This window comes from Clupea harengus, chromosome 10 (assembly GCF_900700415.2).
Source record: "Clupea harengus chromosome 10, Ch_v2.0.2, whole genome shotgun sequence".
In the NCBI taxonomy this organism is placed as follows: domain Eukaryota; kingdom Metazoa; phylum Chordata; class Actinopteri; order Clupeiformes; family Clupeidae; genus Clupea; species Clupea harengus.
The window spans coordinates 12365213-12389509 of record NC_045161.1 but is presented as its reverse complement, the minus strand read 5'-3'; the positions used below and the strand labels follow the sequence as shown (position 1 = coordinate 12389509).

At 43.6% G+C, this 24297-nt stretch overlaps 2 protein-coding genes across 2 annotated transcripts in view; one reads left to right on the top strand and one right to left on the bottom strand.

The window, feature by feature from the left end:
* The window catches only part of LOC105910854 (heparan sulfate 2-O-sulfotransferase 1), a 50967-nt gene extending 39816 nt beyond the window's left edge, over positions 1 to 11151 (bottom strand). Inside the window, exon 1 of the mRNA XM_012839619.3 lies at positions 10587 to 11151. Coding sequence (XP_012695073.2) covers positions 10587 to 10710 — 124 coding nt within the window. The 5' untranslated portion in view covers positions 10711 to 11151. The remainder of the gene's footprint in view (positions 1 to 10586) is intronic.
* A 7068-nt stretch (positions 11152 to 18219) lies between these two features.
* On the top strand, positions 18220 to 21231 carry LOC122133234 (uncharacterized protein K02A2.6-like). The gene has a single exon (XM_042708984.1). It carries the CDS (start codon positions 18220 to 18222, stop codon positions 21229 to 21231), a length of 3012 nt encoding a protein of 1003 aa, XP_042564918.1.
* The last annotated feature ends 3066 nt before the right edge of the window (positions 21232 to 24297 follow it).

Genomic DNA, 24297 nt, shown 5'->3' with positions numbered 1-24297 from the left:
CATGAGCCATGGCCTATATTTACACGGGACACTCATAAATCAGCCCAACACACAGGCCTTTCTATCTCTGTCTACTTAGACTAATTGTGTTTGCCAGCATGCTAGCACTGCATCTCATTTAGACAAAGAGGGGGGGGGGGGGGGGGGGGGGAATGAGAGAAGTGAAATGCATATTTGTGCCTGATACATCAGCGGACATTCTTATCTCGTCAATCTGCCATACTGCCCACTTATCATGGGCATCAGTTTGTGAGATCGATAACACCACAGTGGGCAATGTTGCGGTGGGCACACGCACTGTTCACCACCAAAGAACAGCTCATTTTCCCTCCCACTGTGTCATCGACTCAGGGTCTGCCCTTGGCTCCAGGGAACCGAAATGCACATTCCTGTATTAGCCTGATTTAGAGAAGCCTGTTGAATAGCACACACCTTGACGCATGCGATGTCCATCTTTGGCATAAAGGGGGCCTCTGTGGATAGATCACATGCATAACTGTTTCTGCTGCAGGCAGTTGGAAGCCTTGCACCGATTTGTTTTCCTGTATCTGCTAAAGAAAACCTACAAACCACTATTCTGGTTTACTACCCAAATGTTAGGGGGGTGGATGTTGACCAAGCGCTAGTGCAAGCTGCAGGATTTTTTCACATCAAACAACAAGATCAACTGACATCCCATCATGTTACTGTGTCAAATTATTTTTTCAATTTCTCGCAGTGATGCCAAGCGGAATGCGTTGAATAAGACTAGTAACCTACGTCATAGTACAACGGCAGTATGAGATTAGTGCAACAACACCGCCACATTTCTGAGGTGCTACCCAAATCCTGTCTGACATGTTGTCGGGTAATCAATAAAAATACCAACACGGAAAAAAATGTCAGATGCATGTTTATGAAGGGATTTCCCACTTTTTAACATTTTATAAAATCCTATACTGCCAAAGTAAAAAAGGTCATAGCTGTTATTTGAACCGTTTCTATTGCATACAGGCAAATAATTAGGCGCCCTGACTATCGTGTTGTCCTAATACAGCTACGGACTATGCATGTTAATGCATGTTACTAATACCAACATTTTCCTTTTAGAATGCATATTTGTGTGTTCAGGCTGAAATGACCTTCCCATGAAGTTGACGGTGCCCACCACGGTCTGATACCTTTTCTGGGGATGTTGCACTAGTGATGGTGTGGTCGAGATTTAAAACTGAAGCATTTGGATCAGCCCTCTAACCCACTGGTATCGAGTCCACTCTATATCAGTAGTGATCATTTAATCATCAAAATAAGCCTGTTTTTTTTATGTTGTCACCCTAGTCAGCTGCCTGAACATGGACACAAACTGTGTGATTCAAACTTGGCAGCTGAGGGTTTCTGGTCTGTAACTGAGCTGAGATAGTGAGGCAGAGTCAAGACAGTGAGAATACTGAAGCCATGAACCTGTGTTGACAAAGCAAGGACAACTAGCTATACAACAGTGTTCAGGACATTGCAGAGGACTGCAGCAGATTCAGCACCACAAGGATAACAAGAATAACTTGACAGAGAGTGCAGTTATGTGTGTGTGCGTGTCTGTGCCATGTCTGAGAATTCAGGGCTACTAACATCAGCTCATCCTGCAGCACAGGACCTGGAGTATAAAACCAATCAAGAGTAATGAGGATCTTACTGAGCCCAACACGTTTCCTGGGCATGAATTCATGTTCTGCGAGTCCAATTTGCCTAAATTAAGGCTAATTCATTCCTGTCTTCAAATTAGGTTGTTTGATCATTTATTTATTTGTTTCGTGACCAGCATACATTTAGTCTCCCAAGCCTGATTCCAATGTCCCCCTAAGGCCTAATTTGGCACTTTCTTCACAGCCAAGGCACTTCAGGGACCGTCTGCCTGATTTGAACGTGTTGCCTTGCAGAGTGGACAAGAGGTAATTGTCAAATAATGAATTACTCTTTTTTTTCTTTTGCCCAAACAGCATCAAAATGATAAGGAATAAACTACTTGAGTGCATTCCTCTGATTTCATGCTTTTTTTATGTAACATCTTAAATGCTCATCAATGTAGTTCCCATTTGATGGTGGTTGTGTACCTTGTACGTTTCTGGGCTTCCCCTGGTAACCCCGTCACAACGCTACGAACTGTGGGTTATTGCCTGCAGAAATGTGGACTTACAGAACGTGTGCATAGAGTCCTTAAAATGTCTGCGAGAGAGCACTCATGAACTTGATGATTTGACAGTGAGACAGCCCTAAGGCCTCATGGATTTAGCGGGAACGCGCCTGGAAGTCTGTTAGTGTGGACATTGGGATTGGGCCTCAGCCTCAAACAGAACTGACCATGTTACCTTAGTAACTTGACCTCTAAAAAGTAACTTCAAGTCAAACACGACACACACACACACACACACACACATAATGCAGGTAAACACATCCTAACAAAGAAAACTCATCTGACATCCTTTTTCCCCCCTTCCTTACACGAGCTGCATTACTCATCCTGCCATCTTGGCTCGGAGCAGCCAGCTGTGGCCAGAGGAGTCATCAGTTACCGTCCACACCTACAGGACTGCGGACCGCTCGGCCCATAGTGAGCCGGCCTGCTGACGAAAGCCTCGGGAGGAAGGCCCTCACCCCACCAGAACGCTAAACCCGGTGTGCGGTCTGGCTAACACTGGTCCGGTGCCATTCGCGGCTCAAGCAGATCGTTCATCAAAGCCTAGCATGATTAATACAAAAGGCGAAGCTCCCAGGAGGAGATTAATAGAGAAACACTGAGGGAGGTGCAACGCGCTGCAGACGAATAAATCACCCTCCGCCTGGAATCTATTCATCACTCCACCTGCCGGCACTGACTAACACACATGCTGCCAATCTACCCCCGAGCTCAGCCAGCACCCTAGGAGCCGAGGGGGTTCGGACAGGAAGAGAGCAAGGCTACACATTTATCCTACAGGGAGGCTGTGTCCACACGCAGAAGTGATGGGCATTAATTAGCGCATTTAGATGTAAGATTTTCTATTGTTGCAAATGACACTCTATAGTTGATTCATACACTTATTACACTTACATACACACAATTATTCCAATTTTGAGTCAGTGAAATCCATTGCATTATTCATTCATTAGTCATTACAATGTACATTTCAAGGGGTGCAATGACCCTTTAAACAAAGACTGCATTGGTCTGCAACTAGACATCGCATTGGTTATATAATGAAGACAGCCTCTGGTGCCTATGATAGCACAAAACCTTGAGGTCTATGGCAAAAAAAAAGCAAGAGTGTTGAAATGATTAGCAATTAATTTCAGAGTATTTCAAAACAATAAATAACAATTTATTTATTTTTTTAACTCACACCACAGAGAGAATAGAACAGACGAGAGGAACCCATTTTCGCTGAACACCTCCCCTTGTCCCCACGCCATGCAATTAGAGGGTGTATGGACGTGATTTGCACCCTCATAAGTGACGACTCTGCCAGACTGCACAGAAAAAAAGGCTGGGCTCTTTGTGATAAGAGCCAGCAGAGAGCCGAGGTGCACAAAATAACAAGGGCTTATCCGCATTCAGAGAGGCGGCTGTCAATCTCTTCATCAAACATCCCCTTTTCTCCCAGCGCCTTCACCAAGGAAACTCACTGGCTGTCAAAGAGAATCCAACCCCCTATAAGAAAAGAGGGAAAAAGGAGAAACATTTCCTACTGTTATACTAAGGAATGTAGCAATGGGAAGGAACCGAGGTGCATTGAGACGTTCTACTGTTCCCACAGCAGTCTCAGTGGGTTTCCTACTCCCCTTTCTCCCCATTCTCTTCCCTCTTCAAGACATGCTGCCTTCTTCAATAAGTCCTCAGCACCAGGGGAAGAGAAAGGGGCCAGCGAACTCAGCGCAGAAGTTTGTTTCAAAATGGACCGGCAACAACGAACAGTTCAGCGGAATGAACACCACTGCTGTAGCTGGTTAACCAGAACATGGCAGCATCTGGGCCATCTTGTCTTGAGAATTAATAAATCTGATTTAAAAAAAAAAAAGGATGATGTGGAGATTTAAGGAATTGTTTTGGCTTCGCCTCAGGAAAAATGGCCCTCGAAATATTGGGCTTATATCAGGGATGAAGTTTCATGTCCCAGGATGTAATAAAAACAAGCAACACGCAAGCTACATCTCCACTGTGCTGTGAAAAGCTGTAGATAACAAGCTTATATACATACATGATAAACGTCTATGAACAATTCTAAAGTACAGTACACAAGAGGCAGATATAGCTTGGCTTCCCATTCTACATTTTTTTTGGTATGTTTCCTTGGCATTTCCCGTGCGCAAGAGCCCCCTTTCAGCGCAACTGAGGAGGGAGAATGGCAGAGAGGGTGTTTGAGCCATTGATGCTGAGTTGCCATCAATCTCAGCTCTTCCAGCTCCTCACCATTAGTCCTGCTTGACCAGCCTAAACTTTCACACAGGCTTTGTAACCACAGAAAAAAAGGAAGTGCATTCGACTTTGAAATTCTCCTTCAATTGATGCCAATTTTTTTTTTTCTGATGGGGTGGGGGGTTGGGAGGGGGAGGGGTGATCAGAAAGCCACAGATCCTTTGGAATCAATAACCCATCAACGTGAGATCATCTAGATTCTAGAACAACAGTTTGCTTGTGGCTTGCAGTGGCTTTCCCTCCTGTCCTCTTCAGATAAGAACACACTGACATTGTTTCAGCGGTCGCACTGCCTCTGGATAGTCCAGACATTGTTCCGCATCTTTCTTGCTCGCCACATAAAAGACACGATCACGGATGCGCCTGAGGGGTGGCTAGTGCGCAGCTCCATGTGGAGTGAGCTGGCAGCATCCTGCTGTTTAAAATGGCCTGTGCCTTTTACGAGCTGAGCCTCCACAACCACAAGCCAGACAATCCAAACAGCTCTCCTGACGGCCCATCATTCACCATTAAGATGAACTTACTGCCTCCTCTCTCTCCCTCACTCTCTCTCCCCCGCTTTCACACTCCACCTCACAGTCTTACTCCATCTTTCTCCTCTAGACAAGGTGTCCTACTCTTCTGATCAAAGTCATGGAATTAGTTGCTGAAAAAAATTATCATGCAGCACTGCTTGACTGCATATATGGCAAACAACATCATTGCTATGAAAGCCTGTACACAGTAACAAAGATCAATCTGCAACAGAACAAGAGTCCGCTTTCAATTCCTCCCTCATTGGCTTCCTCAAGCAAGGGATTTAGTCACTTGCTAGCGGACGGAAAGCTAAATTAAACCTGCTTCAAGCACACTTAGACTTACAAACAGCATCATTTGTTACATCGCAGAGGACAGCAAAATGGATCCCACTGCTCTTCCTCACTCCCCCAACCCCCACCAGTGGGGCTGCAAACAAGCGAGCCAGAAAATAATGCTTCCCCTTCAGGCATTTGTAAGAGGATTGAAAGAACGAAGAGTTTAGTTGGCAGAAATCAGAAAAAATGGGGTATGGGGGTGCAGGGGCATGAGGGTACTACTCCTCACACACCTACGACTGCCAACGAGGCTTTCTGCCTCAGTGACCCATCCACTGGTCGTTGTGGATCACTGGCTGCGACTGAAAGAAGATTGGGAAGAAAATAGGCAACTGTGTCTGGGGAGAAATGGCAGAGGCAGTGCAAGGGCTTAGCCTGAGTGTAAACACAGCCATGATGCAAGACCAACTGAAATAATGTCAAGGTTGAGTTTAGGGGTGTGCGTGGATAATCAAATATCTGGATAACCATTTGGAGCATAACTATTTGAATACTAGTATCCCTGCTCGTTTATTGTGATTTTTATTTTATTAAAATGTTCACGATATCATGTGTATAATTAAATCATATTTCTCTACAGTAACAATTCTGTGTGATTACAGTAGGCTAGTGACATCACCTAGAGCCACCCCCTTACTCAAAGCACGTTGCATGTCCCTGGAGGTCTGTGTTTATAACAAACACAGGACCAGCCTATCTAGCCAACATCTCAGTCAATCCATATGCATTCAACCAAGGTGGCACACTTTTTCTCGGGAGGCCTTCACAAGTTATGCAGCAAGGCACATATACCAAACAAGGGAACAAAGCAACGACAGGTGTATTTATTGCGAGGGCTTCGGTTCAACCTGTGCCCAATGCAGAAAGCTGCACTGTGGCCCAAGCATTCAAATTCCCCAGAGTTATAACGGCAACCTAGGCACGGAGCAGCAAAGTGGCAGGCCACTGGCAGACAGAATAAATCACTCTATTTAGGAGTCATCAGAGCAAGGTCCCCCATTAAGCTTGCTGCGCAAAGGCAGCACCCTGGCAGCCTCCTCCTGAGGTCTCCTTGCTGAAAGTTTGTTTCCCTTTCCTGCTCTTCTTCCTGTATCTTAGGGGAACTGTCCGCTTACTAACACGGATGCCCTCAGCCTTGGCTGGACAACGGCCGTGGCTCTCCCACAAACAGCACCTCCAGTAATTCTACAGCATTTAACACCAGGTACTCTGTAAATTCAAGTACCTGGATTGTGAGTAACCTTATGATGACTTGCAGAGCCAATCTTAACAATGTTTTTCACATCAAGCACTCCGAAAGTGTACGAAACAATAGGTCTCTCACGATGAAAAAATGACAGCATGAGTTCTGAAAAGGAGAAAGACTGACAAAATGTTTATGCTGAAATCCTTCACCTCCAAATATTTTGCTAATGTCACCAATTTCACTACAAAGGCTTGAAGGTCATGTTTGAACACCTTTGACGTCTACCTTCCAGTAAGCCCCCCGTAGCTGATCAGTAAAATTCAATACAATGGAGTTTCATCTTGGATCCGGTTGGGAGCATCTATCGGTCTGTAATATTCCTAAACAAGACAGTGGACCGCTGTATTGTCATTTTCAAATAAAATCGCAGAAAATATACTTCACTGGTTAGAAATTCAATAAAAAATAACTTCATAGAGCCATACATTTTTGTTGATCATGTGTGGACTGGAACTTGCAACCTGGGAGGCGGGCGTGCTAGCAAGGCGGCTTAAACCCATGGGTGCATGCAGGGATGGATTAATGAACGGGCCTACCGGGCCCAGGCCCAGGGGCCCATGAGCTCAGGGGGCCCCTAGGCCAGAGCCTCTGCGTGAAGTCGCTGTTATGTATCTCTTATTTGTGGTTGAAAAAGGTGTATTTTATTCATTTGCTAATGGCTTTAATTGAGTGTACCTGTGCTGTGTTAGAAAAAGCTAGAATAATGCGACAGTGATCAAGCCTAACTTTTTGGGACTGCTAAGGATACCTTATGCTATATATCCCCTCAAAATGGCAAACCTGTCTCTGTCATGGTTTTCATAATTTTTAGGGGGAATCGTCAGTAGCAATCTATAACAAAATTATACTGTATGCTTATCTTACATACACTATAGAAACTATTAAAAAACGATTCAATTAAATTAATAATTTCTTATTTTCTTTGTTATTTTTGTCATATACAGATATGCAATGATGATTGCTGGGTAATATGTATCTTGTCCAATGTCAAGTCTCTATTTGATCATGTGATGAGACGATACGATATAGCTAGTTTAGGCGCAGAATCTGAAAGTCAAGACCTACAAGCAGGCACAGTAGGCTACACCTGCCGGACGACGTCTTTCAAACATAAAAGTGGTGATGCATGATTTGATGTTTCAGTGGACAGGATAGCCAGCCCATTCAGCCTCTCCTGCCCCCTGCTGCCCCTCAGGTAGGTCTTAATCCGTTTCAAGTTGGAAAAGAATCACTCGGCTGTTGCCCTGTCACATGTAATGTCAGAAAAAATAGCAGGGCAGTGCACACCTCACCGAAGGTGGATGTTACAGAGTAAACTTAGACCTGTTTACTTTCCCAATACAATAGCCCAAAGTATCTAATTCGACCGTAAAATCCAACACATTGGGTTGTGTTTGTGTCTGCGTGTGTGCGTGTGCACAATTATTTTTTTCGCGGGGGGGGAGGGGGGGCTTCAAAATATCCAGGCCCAGGGGCCCGTGGTTTCTTAATCCGTCCATGGGTGCATGGCAGGCAACAGAATGTTCACAGGAAAGAGGGAGTTGTCCGTTTTGCCTCCTATTTACCAAACCTCCTCTCCATTCAGTATTCATCCTATGCTCCACGATCCGCAGTGCCCATCAATCACCTCAGACTCCTCCTACAAACTGTTCCATTTAATCCCTTGTAATTAATTATCTCAAGACTTATTGGACTTAAGATTCATATCTCACCCATAATGCTAATGCACCACTACAAGCTAAAACGGTTCTGCAAAAAGATAGCCTACGTAGCCTGGTGATTTGTGCTGTCTGTAGGCTAAAACACATTCATAAAGTGAACTAGTTCTCCCGACCACTTAACGGTTAAGCAAGCAAGCCAAGCAACCCTTTTCATTTATGCTTCAGCTTCCATGTACAAAAGGCTGCATTCTCATTGCATCATATTGTCCTTTGAGGAAGACATAATATGAAACAAAGAGTTAAGGAAGGAAATGTTTGTTTCTATGAGCAGCAGAGCACTTCTCTTCTATTTCAGTATGATGTCAAAGCAGAGACCAATCAACAAAACTCTAAAGCAGTCTCGAGCAACAGCACAACAATTTATCCTTCCAAATTAAGACCCACAGTGACTAACTGCATAGTACACCTTTGTGGAAATGTAGGTTAGCAACAACAGAACTTTTTTTATTTAATTAAACATACATAGTCTAATTCATAACCTTGATGTTGATGCTCTTATTCAATGTCTACACTGCTTCCCTTTCCTCATCCCCCTGTATAGTACTCTTTTGTGTGGAAATGTAGGTCTAGAACAACAAACTTTTTTTCTTATTAATTAAAAGTACATAGTCTAATTCACAACCAAGATGATGGTGCTCTCATTCAATGTCTAGCCCTCTTCTTTCCTCACCGTCAAACTTAAAACAAAGACATAACCGTAACAAACAATGTGTCAACATGACCCTTGGACATGCACAATGAGCACTACCACTTGTCATGACTTTTAATTCAACCAACCAAACCCATCCATTAGTGACACTATGAGAAAGCAACAACTGACCATTTTCCCCTTCAGAGTCAGTAAGATGAAGGACCAATCTACATCAACAAGAACATCAGTGTCATCATCTGACAACGACAATATTCCACACGCACACAAAGCCCAAACTACAAGCATTTCTTCCTTTACTTCAGGGCACTGCAAGTGAAATCAGACTTCCAAGAATTCTGGTGGGTCTAATGAGGTTTTCCACTGTGTTAGGTGCTCACTGAATTCCACATCACCCTGACCAGACCAGTCTCTGTAGCAATTTATTCAGCGTTGGGGAGACTGGGCTTGTTTCAGCAGCTTTGCACGGCTGTATGCGCAGCACCTGCGTCGCGAATACTTCCTCCTCACACGGGTCATTAAAGGCAGTGGGAAGTGAGCCATTACGAAACAGTTACATCCGAACGAAGGTGCAAACAAGACAGTAGCTCTTAGTTCAGCAGCAAACCCTATGCATTTTATCAACTACGCTGATCCGTTTAATATTATAGCAGTTGCCTTTTATGCAACCAAGGTTGGAGATAAATAATGTTTGTTTGAGATAATGTTACTAAACCGAAATGGGATTACAGGGAAGCACCCTCAGGAAATTCGGGCAGTCTGCCTACAGAGATATTCAAACAGCTTTGCGCCCAAATCGACAGAAAACTCTCCAGAATTGTGCGAGGTGATTACCAAGATTATACCCATCCCCGTGTTATTAACATTGGTGACATACATTTAGCCATATTAATCTGTTTCACGTTCTAAAATAAAGCTATGTGTTGTCAGGTATGAAGTGTTGACATAGGAGTATATTGAAAAAACAACATCACACTGCTGCTGCTACCCTATCAACCTAGTTGTGTCTCCTACGTCTGCTGTGAAGCACCCTGAACCAAGACATGAAGACCACCACGCGGCAGTTATGTTACCGAAAGGCTACAGTACCACTTTAACGGATCCTCACTGTTGAAAATGAAGATTTATCTACGGTAACTTACATACACTATCCTTGCGCCACCAGTTAGCTACATACCTTTGCTACAGTTGAACTTAGCCAACTACCTGAAACCATTGTAGAACCAGGTGAACCATTACGCATGCTAGGGACGTTATGCTATCGTGCTATTTGTGGATGAAAAGACTGATATGCCAGCCATTTCACAGCAGTTTGAGTCGCAACTGGCCACAGTGAAATGAGAAGCATCTATGGTATGATGTTAGCTGATTAAGTTAGCAAAGGTAGCTAGCTCTTCTCAAATCTTTTGTGATGTTGGCTCACGTCCTTGCTTTTACAGTGTACAGCTCTGAAAGAAGAAGTTTGCAGTTGGTGAAATGCCGTGTCTATTGTTAATCACTGTGTTGGTTTCGAAATAAGCCAGTTGGCTCGAAAAACTGTAACACTGATGTTGGATAGAAAGCTAGTGTAGCTAGCCAGCTAACGTGGCTAGCTAGCGAGGGGTAGTTATGCTGGCGACCTGTACACAAAAGCTGTAACCGTGACCAACAACATAAAAAAAATGTGTCTTCAGTAAGGAGCATAACTCACCTAGCTTCGTCCGAGAATCCTCCAGTTTCTGGATTTGGTTCTCGATGAACATCATGGCAATTCCAAAAGCCATAACAGCCAAAAGCTGAAACTTGGGCGGCATCATAATCCGTAGAAGCCCCATCAAACTACCAGATGATTACATGTCATGCCGTGAATAAAAAATACAAAAATAATAATAAAAAATAAACGACTCAGGACAAGATAAAACTATTTTTATGTCCCAGTTATTGAGTATTTACGGACGGCGTAGTGTACTGCAAAATGTGGCGATATAATTTGCAAGCGGCTATAGGTGAGACAAATGCTGTCATTTCAGTTTGGAGTCCTAAATCAGTTCGGGGTGCTTGTGCTCTGTCCCCGTCGATGGAGCAGACTCTTGCTCACTCTCGTTCCCCACTCGCCAGTGTGAATGCCCCTCCTATCGGCCAGTGTTTATCTGCGCCAGGCAACAGCCAGCTCTCTTTTTTAATGGAATGGTGATCTAAGAGAAACGCAGAACTGCCCCCTGCAGTCTTGGAGTGGAAGCTAAGGAGAAACTGCTGCATAGAACCAAGTAGAACCAAACATCTTACAGTAAAGTCTTTCAAACATCTTGGCAAGCGTAAGTCGTCGTTTACAGACGACAGACAGAGAACAAGAGGATGAATCTACCCCCATAGTACGGTACATCACAGGTCAAAGATTCATCATGCCATGGGGCTATTGCTAGACAAATTTGTGAACATATTATGCACATTTTGCATTCATCTTGACACAAGAAGCTGACAGCTGACATTTTCAAAACAACACAGAAACATAGTTGGACATGACAACTAGAACAAATGATCGTACAGTATTGTTATGTACACTGTACTGTGATGTCGATGTGTAGAGTGACATAAAACGTCGCTTTCATTTTTTTTACCCACTCTAAATTGAAGAGGCCAACTGTCTAGCAGCCCAAAGAAGAACTGCACTTTCAAACGTGTTAGAGTTCAAAACCTATTTGAATAGAGTATGGTACAACATGGTAAAAAAAAAAAAAAACAATGACAAAACTAAGTAATAAGCATAATTAAGATTATTCAAGAAACAATATAAAGTATCAATTTAAAGTAAGGACAAATAATGATAACTACTTACTAACCGAGAGTGAGGTCATGCCGGGAAATCAAACTGAGGCTTTAACGTATTGACCGAGTGATAGCGAGGATATTTCCCGGCATGACCGAACCATCGAGGTAAGTAAGTTGTTTATTATATGGCATTTTTCGCTCCTTTCATTTTGTAAATGAAAAGAAATGGTAATTGTTAATAGAAAACATGTTGTTTTGTTCAGCTCTCAAGTCTCCTCACACACAATGTGTTTCAGGTGTTGCGTAGCAACCAATTACTTGCTAACTTCAAGTTACAATAATCAATAGAAAACAGACAACACGGCTCAGCTAAAATGGCTTTAATTTACAGTAAAGTAACAACACACAAGCGATTCAAACTATAGTTTCTAGTCTTCATCATCACTTTCAATAGCACATTTTCACTTCTTCTGAATTTCCTCATGGCTGTTGATGTTTTCATTTTCGTCTGGATAGTAAAACTCAGACTGATCGCTTTTGTTAATTTTGAAAATGCTGTCAGAGGGTCCGTATTGACCGGTGAGGAGGGCAATACGCGGCTGGCATGACTAAGCATTAGCCAATCAGAACACTTGTGCTGTCGTTGCCATATAACAATAATTATTATTATTAATAAGAAAAATACCTAATATCAAAACTATGATTATATCTATAATCATTAACAAATCAACTAATTCATTAAATGATGCTTATAAATATGGAACGAACAGCACTAGGTAGGTCATTCCACCACCGAGGTACCACAAATGAAGAGTCTTGGCTCCGATCTCTTGCTGTGGAGAGAAGGAAAAGAGAACAGACGCCTTTCAGAGGAGCTTGACTAGTAAAACAAATGGCACTGACAGGAGCACTTCACTCAGCACTCAGACGTCATACAAAAAGGAGAAAAATTCAAACTCAGTTTCGGAAAGGAAACATTCGGCAAATCACCCATTGTTTAGCTATTTTCTCTCCTTTTCCAGCGCACAGATCGCTAGGTGTATCTGTAATGAATAGCGAGGAGTCCCAACAGAGGTTTGTCCTCGGCATGTGAGTCCCCAATCCCCTTTAAGCGCTGCCACCACATAAAGCGCAAAGGGGATGAGAGGGAGGCGAGCCCAACTGTGCATGAAATTACAGCAGATAAAATCAGACACATTTTTTTTGCTGCCTAAAATAGCCTTTTTGCCTTCCAGCACAAACTAGGTGTGAAGCAGAGGGATACAGAGAGCTGTGATGCTCTTTCCCCACCCCACCTCCACACACATATCACCCACCATCCCAACTGCTATCACACAAATCCTTTTGGCATCAAATGACTATGTCAAACAAGGCCTTGAGTTTGAGAAGGTAGCCCATGTGTATGCAGTAAGTATTTATGTGGAATTGGATTCTAAGCAATAAACATTTTCAGTGACACAATATGGTCCCCACGGATACTAGTAACCAGTGCAGGCGGAAGATGTTTGAGCTGTGGGTGTGTGGTACAAATTCTTGTTTGAATCTCTGACTGAAACTATCCTCATTTCACATCCAATGGCAAAAGGCCTTACCCCTAAAACAACTTCTGTGGGGGGGGGGGGGTATTATTCACCTTTGTACTTTACTGCTGCGCAACTTTGAGTACGTTTTGAATGTTTCAAGTGCACTAAACACATTAATCATTCTCATCGACGTGTAGACCAAATTCCCCCAGGCATGATCGCAGTCATACATGTATCATGATATAACTGGCTCTATGAGACCACTGTAACCTTGACAGTCAAAAGGCACTGGAGTAGTCATTGCAAGAACTTCTGCATATAATATACCTTACCTTTTATATGAAACATAATCATTTCAAGTATACGAATGTGAAACATATGTGGGGTATTTCATGTCATTGAAAATCAGCCAAAATACATGAAATTAATTACTGAAATGAATTACCATTATATTTTATAGGAACAGAAACAAACATTCACATCTTTAGTTCATTTAAACCTGTGGGCTCTTTGAGGAATATTATCACTACTGTCAAGACTCATGAAGTGCACACAATGATGCACACGATGGAACTGCTTGTATCTCAGGCTAGATAATTCTGCAATATATTATCACTTATTTGATGTCAATCCGAAATCCGGTCTTGCATGTTCTTTTCCAAAGGCCAGACTGTCTGAATGGGTCAGTTACAAATTACTCATAGATTATTTAATCGAGATGAGAAAAACGATGTTTTATTCACAACAAGAGGCAAATGTGTGCAACTATAAAGTGAACAGTACGTTATTATATTAAAAAGACTGAACAGAGGACACAAGAGGGTGCTTTGTATACCACAACATGCACACTGTCACATGAGCATTGTGATTGAAATCAACCCACAATGACTCATGAGCTCCATGGTTGCTCCCTATCTCTTTGCCTTACTGGAGCTCAGAGAGGGGTTTTTGTTTTTATTTGGCATCAACCAGCATTTTGGTCGAATAATAATTCCTTTCTCTCACTTGTGACAATCCCACCATCTCTTCTTCTGTCACAAGGGGGTAAGAAGTTCATCTGTGGGAGGGAGAAGTTCAAATAAAAAAAACATGCAAACAGACACACTAAAGTTCTGCAGTAGATGTTTGCTTTCTTTTATACAGGCCATATTTCCTCAAGGTGACTTTACGGCTTTCAAGCAGACCACCTACTAGTTCTATGATTGATTTCATGCACTATTTGTTCTCTCAATAATGCACCGCCCCTATGTGTTCCTATACCCAAAGTTCTGCTGTGTTTCCCGGAATCTTAAATGGAAGGTGGACACAGAGCGAAAACAAATGCTTCATTGACTTCTTTCGCAACAAAATGGTGACAGGAAAGATTGTACCTCCTCCTCTGTCAAAATGTGAAGTGGACCATCCAGTGACAGGAGCATTCTTACTTGTTCTCTTCCCTTTTCTTACCTCATTTCTTTCTGCACTTCACTCAGTCCTTGCAATCTTCTTGCTATCGCCTCTTGATTTGTCCTCCTCTCATCCGTTCTTCTTTACCCCGCTCTCTTCCTTCGCCATGGGTGAGTGGAAGAGGGGGGGGGGCTCCAGGAAGGATCGATCTGGCGGCAGCTAGAGACCGCTTGTTTGCTTTGACAGCTTTATAGCTTTCAGAATTTTTTTTTCTCTATTGGAAAAGCTTTCTCTTCAAGGTCTTTGATGTCTCATCGTTTTTCTTTTCCTTTTTCTATCCCTCTTAGGACCTCTTAATGAAAGCTCCTTTTTTGCCTGCCTCTCCCTGCACAAGTCACCACAGGGCCTGCAGGAGCATCATCAAGTCCCCACCCAAACACCAGGGGCTATCTTACACGTGTCTAACTTGGATAATCGCATGACGATCAGGTGCGACTAGTAAAACCCCAATTTACAAAGGGTGATTATCCAAGAGACATTTAAATGTTAGACTAAATAATGACTAAATGACATGAAAATTTTTTGACAACCAAGGGGGCTTTTACGGGTGTGTGATGCAGTTGTCTGGACACTGGACAGTTGTCAAAATGGAAGCACAGGAAATACTCAAGTTTGCTCAAGAGGAGATACAAGAACATTGTCACTATCAACAGAGATTGCGTAGTGTAATGCGGTAAGAGTTTTGATTAAGAGGTTTTTAGAGAGATAGAAAAAGGAAAGGAAAATGATGAGGCATCAAAGGCATTGAAGAGAGAGCTTTTCTTTGAGTGAAAAAAAGATTCTTTAAAACATGATACCAGCATTTTCAAAGAATCTTCTAAAATTCATAACATTTATAAATAATGAAATAATATGTATATTTTTTAATTTTCACTCTATTTCTTTTCGGGCGTGTTGGCAACATCTTAAGCCTTCAAACAGTCAAGCCATCAAACTGTCAAGCAACAGAATGAGGACCCATGCAGCAGGTTCATTTTGAACACTGATCGTCGTGTGATTGGTCAAGTTATGACGGGTATACACTGTGCGATTTTGGGCTGTCCCAGACGAGCGATGACCAACGTGAAAGAAACGTAGCGATATCTTTGGTCATGGCACCAAAACGGTGGTCCTACATCACAGTGTGAGAGAGGTTCAAAGATGGCCATTGTCACGGTCTTGCTACCAAAGTCTGGGACAGTGTCAGAAATTTAGGCTGACCATCTCACAATGTGATTGCTGCTATGACCTATGTCTAGTAACCTTCTTTTACTATCTATGCTAATAACCAACCAAATAGAATGCAGCATGAAATGATGCACTTATCAACGCAACACTGGCACCAAACCCACTATTCAGTAGGTGTTATCATTGTGCAGTCTACAGTCAGTGGCATCATTAGGTCAGGTTACTATTATTATTTATATATTTATATGTCGCACTGTGTGGCTTTCAATAAACGTATAGGATTGCTGAAATCTCAGTCTGTAGACACCATTATGGCAGGTATACACTGCATTGTTGGGTTGTCACACGACACACCTACCTTGTAGTCACCAGGTTGCAGAACTAAACACATAGGCTAGACACAATAGCTCATATGTTTCAGTAACGTGTGTCACGCTGCCTTCACTTCCATTGGTAGTCGCCATGTTGGGTTGCTCAGTGTTTGCATAAAATAGACCTATAGCCTATTTTCAACACTCCTAGTTGGCGATGTCACTTACCACTGTAAATCGGCAACTCTCACTGAAAATGAATGGCAGCTGGTCGATTTGACTCTCTCCTGTGTCGCTCGTGTCACCAAGGGGTAACACTATCATCACCGATGACATTGGGCCTCATTCTCGAACGCAGTTAAGAAGAATTTAAGAAGGAATTTCTTCTGAATTGGATTTAGGAAAACATTTGGCATTCATGAAAGTTTTCTCATCTGGGATTTGTTCTGAACTTCAGAAGACTTTCCGAACTCGAAATAGCAGTCGTAACTCGGCCAGAGTTTTCTCAAATGCGATTCCTTAAAAAAACCACAAGATGGCCCCGTGGGTGCCTCTTGTGGTTTTTTGAGGAATCGCATTTAAGAAAACTCTCCGTGTTAGAAGTGTTAATGAATTTGTGAGAAATCGTTGGTGATTGCGTTCACATCAACTCTACAGACATCCTCGGATTAAAATAATTATAATAATAATAAATACGAGAATATTTGTATCATTAACAATTACGTTTCACATGTAATGATTCTACGAGGCACCGTGATGTCATAAAATAAATAAAAGGACTACACCAGTGTTATGTACGAAGCAGAATGTGCTTCGTTTATGGTGACCACCAGGTGGCACCTCTGTCCTGTATAAATTCACGTTCCCAATAAACCAGACTAGCTAAGTTGCAGAACAAGCTACAAGGTTTTGTGTCCCTCTCTGTGTGTATGTGGATGATTGCATCTAGTTAAAACATACAGGGAACATGACATAAATTGGCGACGAGGTGCGTAGTTCTAAAGACGGAACAAAATAACAACCACGTTGGAAGCTAGCTAGTGAGCTAGCGTGTAGCTGTTAAGAGGTGATGAGCCAATCTTCTTCCGAAGAATCTGTCATTGAAGTGCAATCCATTGAAAGCGGCCGCATCATGGCTGGAATAATTGGAAATATGGATCCCTTTGATGATACCGGTGAGCAATGGCCAACGTATATTGAGCGTTTTGAACATTACATTCTGGCTAATGAGATCAGAACAGTGAAGAAAGTGCCGGTGTTGTTTAGTGTGATGGGACCTAAAACTTATGGATTACTACGCAGTTTGGTGGCTCCTGACAAGCCTGGGGAGATGGATTATGGACGTGTTGTGGACGTGTTGCAAGCCCATTTCGCTCCAAAATCACTCGTGATAGCGGAAAGATTCCGTTTCCACAAGCGAAATCAGGGGGAAGAGGAAACCGTTGCACAGTATGTTGCAGTACTGAAAAGACTGTCTGAGTATTGTGAGTTCGGTGCTTATCTAGAAGACGCACTACGGGATAGATTTGTCTGTGGACTAAAGAGTGAAACAGTGCAGAAGCGTCTTTTGACTGAGAAGGATCTCACTTTTCACAAAGCAGTGGAGTATGCTGTGTCGGCAGAGACAGCCACGCGCGACGTGCAGCAATTAAGCGGTTCACTTAAAGTGCATGCAATGATTTCCCAAAAAGGTGACCAATGCCGCCGCTGCGGGAAAATGAACCATAGGGATGAAGACTGCTGGTACAAAGATCGTGACTGTTACCAGTGTGGGAAGAAAGGCCATACCAAGCGCATGTGTAAGGGTAAAGCCAGAAGCAGCCAAGACAGAGAATGGAAACAGAAAGGTAATACAATCAAGCGCAGTGTTAAAGATAGAAAGAAGAGAATTCATCATGTGGATGCTAGAAATGTTAGTGAAAGTGATGAGACTAAATCTGACACTGACTCTGAGTTGGGACTGTATTCCTTGTCTGAAAAGGGGAAATATTCCAGAATCTCTGTGCTGCCTAGAGTAAATGGAAAGAAAATGGAAATGGAATGGGATACTGGGGCTGCTGTGTCTTTAATTTCTTTGAGTCAGTATAGAAGCAAATTGAGTCAATTGCCTCTGCAACCCACTGAGATTATGCTTAAGACATACACTGGAGAGCCATTGGCACCAGAAGGGGTCATCAAAGTACAAGTAAAATTAAATAAGCAGTGTGCTGATTTGCCCTTGTACGTAGTGAAAGTTGATGCACCTCCACTGTTTGGTAGAGAGTGGCTGAGGGTTATTAAACTGAACTGGAAAGACTTAAAGACTGTGCATGCCATTGAGCGAAGAGAGAAAGACAACTTAAAGACGGTGTTAAAGAGACACTCAGCTGTTTTCTCTACAGAGTTAGGCACAATGAAACAGATTAAAGCCACACTGACTGTTAGACCTAACAGTGTACCCAAATTCTGCCCCCCACGTAATGTGCCCTATGCTCTTCGACCTCGGGTGGAGGCCGAGCTGAAGCGCCTAACTGAGCTTGGGGTGATCTCACCATTGGAGAATAGTGAGTGGGCCACACCTGTGGTGCCTGTAATCAAGAAGGATGGCACAGTGAGACTGTGTGGCGATTTCAAGGTCACCCTCAACCAAGTTCTCTGCGTGGATAGATATCCAATACCACGCATTGAAGACATTTTTGCCTCTCTAGCAGGAGGGCAACACTTCAGTAAGTTAGACTTATCGAATGCCTATCTACAGATGGAGGTAGAAGAGAAGTGTAGGAAGCTGCTGACTATCTCCACACAAAAAGGGCTATTCCGCTTTAATCGCTTGCCCTTTGGCGTAGCGTCATCACCTGGCTTGTTCCAAAAGGCTATGGACCAAGTACTGCTTGGACTGCCTTACACACACTGTTACCTGGACGACATCCTCATCAGTGGTCCTGATGAACAGACTCACCTCAAAGCGCTGGATTCAGTCCTCGGCAGGCTAGAGGAGTATGGCCTGCATCTCAAACAAGAGAAGTGTCTGTTTTTCCAGGAGTCTGTGGAATACTTGGGCCACATCATTGACGCGGCTGGGCTCCACAAATCACCCGAGAAGGTACGTGCTATTGTGGAAGCACCAGCACCATGTGATGTCAGCCAGCTACGTTCTTTCCTAGGGATGCTGAACTATTATGGACGTTTCATTCCTGATCTAGCCACTGTCCTAAAACCACTGAATGAACTGCTTAACAAAGGGAAGCAATGGCAGTGGACAGTAGACTGTGAGTCAGCTTTCCAGAAAGCAAAAGCACTTCTAGTATCACAGGAAGTATTGACTCACTACAATCCTGAGCTGCCCCTTCGCCTTGCATGCGATGCTTCACCATATGGGGTCGGAGCTGTGCTCTCGCACGCTATGCCTGATGGAGAGGAACGACCTATAGCGTATGCTTCACGAACACTCAGCAAGGCAGAACAAAACTATGCTCAGATAGAGAGGGAAGCGCTAGCGATAGTCTTTGGAGTTCGCAAGTTCCATCAGTACCTCTATGGTAACAAGTTTACCCTACTCACTGACCATCGCCCGCTGACCTCCATCTTAAGTCCAGTGAAAAGTACGCCGTCAATGGCTGCAGCCCGAATGCAGCGCTGGGCACTGCTCCTATCAGCGCATGAGTATACCATCCAATACCGGAAAGGTGCACTACATGCAAATGCAGATGGACTTTCACGCTTACCACTCTCCCACACACATAAAGAGAAGCTAGGCGCAGTAGAGGTGTTCTACACATCTGAGTTGGACACACTACCAGTCAGTAACACTGAGATCAAACGTGACACCCTGTCTGACCCCACCTTGTCTCGTGTCCAAGAAATTGTCTCAACTGGTCGTTTTCCAGCTGCAAAGGACGCAGGCGAAGAGCTGTCGCCCTATCTGTTGAGCCGGCATGATCTCACCATACAACAGGGATGCCTCATGTGGGGTATGAGAGTGATTGTGCCACCTAAACTGCACCCCCGGGTTCTGAAAGAGCTCCACACAGCACATCCAGGTGTAGTGAGGATGAAGAGCTTGGCACGCAGTTATGTGTGGTGGCCCGGCATCGACTCTCAAATTGAGCTTCACGCTAAATCCTGCCCCCCGTGTCAGAGCGTACAAAAAGCACCTGGGCTAGCACCTCTACACCCTTGGATGTGGCCCTTCAGTCCTTGGGAAAGGATACATGTGGATTTTGCAGGTCCTTTTGAAGGACATATGTACCTGATCACTGTGGACGCCCATTCCAAGTGGCCTGAAGTGCATATCATGGACAGCACTACAGCCAGCAAGACCATTCAAGTGCTCAGGGGCCTTTTTAGTCGCCATGGAATTCCGCACATCCTTGTGAGCGACAACGGACCTCAGTTCTGCTCTGAAGAATTCAGTGCATTCTTGAAGTCCAATGGAGTCAAACACATCTGCTCAGCGCCGTATCATCCTGCTACCAATGGCTTGGCCGAGCGTTTTGTGCGCACATTCAAACAGGCTTTAAAATCATCCAAAGGCACCGGAATGGTGCAACAACGCCTTGACACGTTCCTGCTGGCATACCGCAACATCCCCCACACCACAACAACTGAAACGCCAGCCATGTTGTTCCTTGGACGCCGGCTGCGTTCTCGTCTGGATTTCCTGAAACCCAGTGTTGCTGGAACAGTGCACAGATCACAGGATGCCCAACAACAACGCCGCCATCAACACTCAAAGGACAGGCAGTTTGATGTTGGGGATCCAGTCCTTGTGCGTGACTATAGGAAGGGGGAGGAGAAGTGGACACAAGGTACTGTTGTGGAAAAGACAGGCCCAGTGTCGTACAGGGTAAATGTGGGAGTACCAGGGGTATGGAAACGCCATGTGGATCAGATGCTGACACGCCCCGATCCAGAGCTGCAGCAGACTGCAGTGAACCTTTCTCTACCAGAGGACCTATCTCAGAGTGATATCTGCACCACACTTCACTCTAAAACACCTCCCCCACAAGAGCCTGACGATCGAGTTCCTCAGCACACAGAATCGCCACAAACACACCAGTCCACTGAACCACCACAGACTGGTGTAACTGCAGTAACAGAGACAGTAAGACGCTATCCTGTGAGGATCACTCAACCACCCGTACGTTACGGTACTGAGTGAACACATTGTATAATTAATATAACGCTGTAAGACTGTGTGAGTTCTGAGACATATTGTTTCCAGTATAATAGGACATCCCCATCATTATTATTTGAGCTGTAATCTTTTCTGTTGTGTTAAAGAAAATATCCTTTGTGTTTATTGACAACATATCTTAGCGGGGAGGAAATGTTATGTACGAAGCAGAATGTGCTTCGTTTATGGTGACCACCAGGTGGCACCTCTGTCCTGTATAAATTCACGTTCCCAATAAACCAGACTAGCTAAGTTGCAGAACAAGCTACAAGGTTTCGTGTCCCTCTCTGTGTGTATGTGGATGATTGCATCTAGTTAAAACATACAGGGAACATGACAACCAGAATGCTGTGCTTGTCTAGTGAGCGTAGTTTGGCATTGCCGTCTGTGCAAATACGGCAATACAGACTATTTTCATTTGTAGTTCCACGTTGGTGGAACGAACTGCCTAGCATTACCAGAGCAGGGGCGTCCCTCTCTACCTTTAAGAAGCTTTTGAAGACCCAACTCTTCAAAGAGCACCTCCCTTCCTAACTGGCACTTCGACTAGTGCTTAACTTGCACTTACAGCAGTTACATTCCTGCACTTCGTTTTTATTTTCTATTTCTTATGTAAAGTAGTATTTGTTGTTACACTAGGTCTCTATTGCTCGTAGCTTGAATGTTCTCTCCCTTGTACGTCGCTTTGGACAAAAGCGTCTGCTAAATGACTAAATGTAATTGTGAATGTACACAAACACTGCAAATGTAAGTAAATAAATAAATAAGCACTAAACTCAATCACGTTGATATAGCTATAGTGGAATAGAATGGACACATCTACATCCTGCAACGGTCCACCTCTGCACCGTTGAAGTCATAGACATATAAAGGTATATATGTCTATATATAGAATATATATAGAATATATATATAAAAGGTATATATGTCTATGGTTGAAGTTAGATCTGCGTTTACTCGACGGTGCTCGCTTTCTGCTTTGACATGACTCGTTTACGAGTTGCTTTCGTGTAGATTCGGTTGATTCCGACTGCACATGTCACTACGGTTGCGTGCCCTTATAAGGAGCTGGCGGGGCGTGTATGTATGCAAATTCAGGAGCACGAGAACGCGCTTTCAATTTAAGAAAACTCTTCCGGTGGAGCACAGCTCAGAACACTTCTGCTGCATAGGAACACATTTTCAAGCCTTCATGAATTTGGCGGATGTGTTTTTCTTACGCTGTTTTTCCGAAGCCCGTAAGAAACATTTCAGAAGAAACTTCAGAAAATGTTCGAGAATGAGGCCCATTGTGTTCTTGTATATTGACTTAAGTCATTGATTCAGTGATTCAGTAGGTGTTATCGTATAAGATTACTGAAAATGTGGCCAGACAAACAGGTGCTGATCATCATACATAAATTGCTATCATCATTGCTGTATCATCATCACAAATGTGTAAGGCTGAGACGTTGACCAAAAAAACGCAGGCTAAACACCCTTCATAAATATGGCCCAAGGTTTATAATGGCCCTCAGCAAAACAACGCTATGCCTGAATCATCCTGTGATGGCTGGGTCTAGATGAAGGTGTTCCACGTTTCCTTTCATAATCCACATATATAATAAAATGGCCTCATCCAGAAACACAATAATGTGGCGAAGAGGCAGACACTCAGGTTTAATGGTAAGTGCCCCATACATTGCACAACGCTGGGAGTATGGGCGAATCTCAGAGTCAGAGGGGCATTTGAATAAGTTGCTAAGTAATTCAGAGCAAACATTAACAGCCCTCAAGGCAATTTAAGGCGTTTGTGAAAAGCCTATCAACAGCCAAGCATCCGTTCAGTCATCATACATGCTCTCATGTATGTACTGCTAATCAGCTGTTAATTCATTAATCATGCTCTTGAATCGATTATGCCCTGGTGCGCTAACGAGAAAACAGACATTAATAATAGATGCTCTGTCCTAAATGCCATTCTGTTGCCAGCTGTAGAGGCTGCACTGAGTTTGAACAGTTTGGTGGTTAACGACAGCACAAGGCTTCAAAGCGTTTTACATAATTGATCGCTCGCTCATTGAAGGCCTCAAGTGGCTCTTTTGGGCTTCTTCAGGTTCATCTGGTCTGTCCCAGAAATGAGGCATATGGGCTGATTTCTGCCCACAGTTTCTATTAGCAAAAGTAAAAAGTATCTAGCAAACCAGCTCTAAGTCTTTCTTTTGGCACATGTGCTTATATACTGGCTGTGAAATATTCTGATAGGCTATTGGACAGGCAAATCCCATAATCTATATGGAACAAACTGGATGATCCTGTGTTGGGATGAAGAAATGCCATCTGTGACATGATCCGATATTGACAGGACACTGTGAGTGTGATCCCAGCAGTAAGCGCCCTGAGGGATTTGAAAGTGATATGCTAGACGTTCTCAATATCTGGCACAAAGGCCACCTGACTTCATAACACTGCCTGTCTATCAGCTCAAGCTCATTACACGGAGACAACATGGTGTCCCATGGTTTGGGATGACGTGGGTGAGATTGAGAACACAGAGTAATGACATCAAACACATTTATTTCAGTGAATAAAACATCCATCCCTATACACATTTCAAGGAACGAATGTGGGATCGGATATGCGGATATGAGTAATTTCATATGAGCCAAGTCATACTGTGTCAGAGACTAAGTGTAAGCCTGGCACAAGGGAGTCTTCAGAACTCATGAGAGAGAGAGAGAGAGAGAGCGACAACTGACAGTACCCATACTCACCATCACTCCTCAGGCGGACCAGCCAGCTCATTAAACAGACAGTGAAAAATGGGGCTGGTTCCCTAGAATGGGATGAGGCAGACAGGCAGAGAGAGCACTCACTGACGGATTTATTTAAACATCTAGAGAAGGACAGAGTACCCCTGCTGTGTAAGAATTGCTCCACTTCTCATAGGCCAAAAAAACTGCCATAGCAGTCTGTCTATTGTGTTAGAGTGCTCTTTTGTCCAGTTATTTTCTCACATTGGCTAGTTCCCCTTTCTAAAGGTTGTGGGCAGTGAGAGACAACGTGGACACT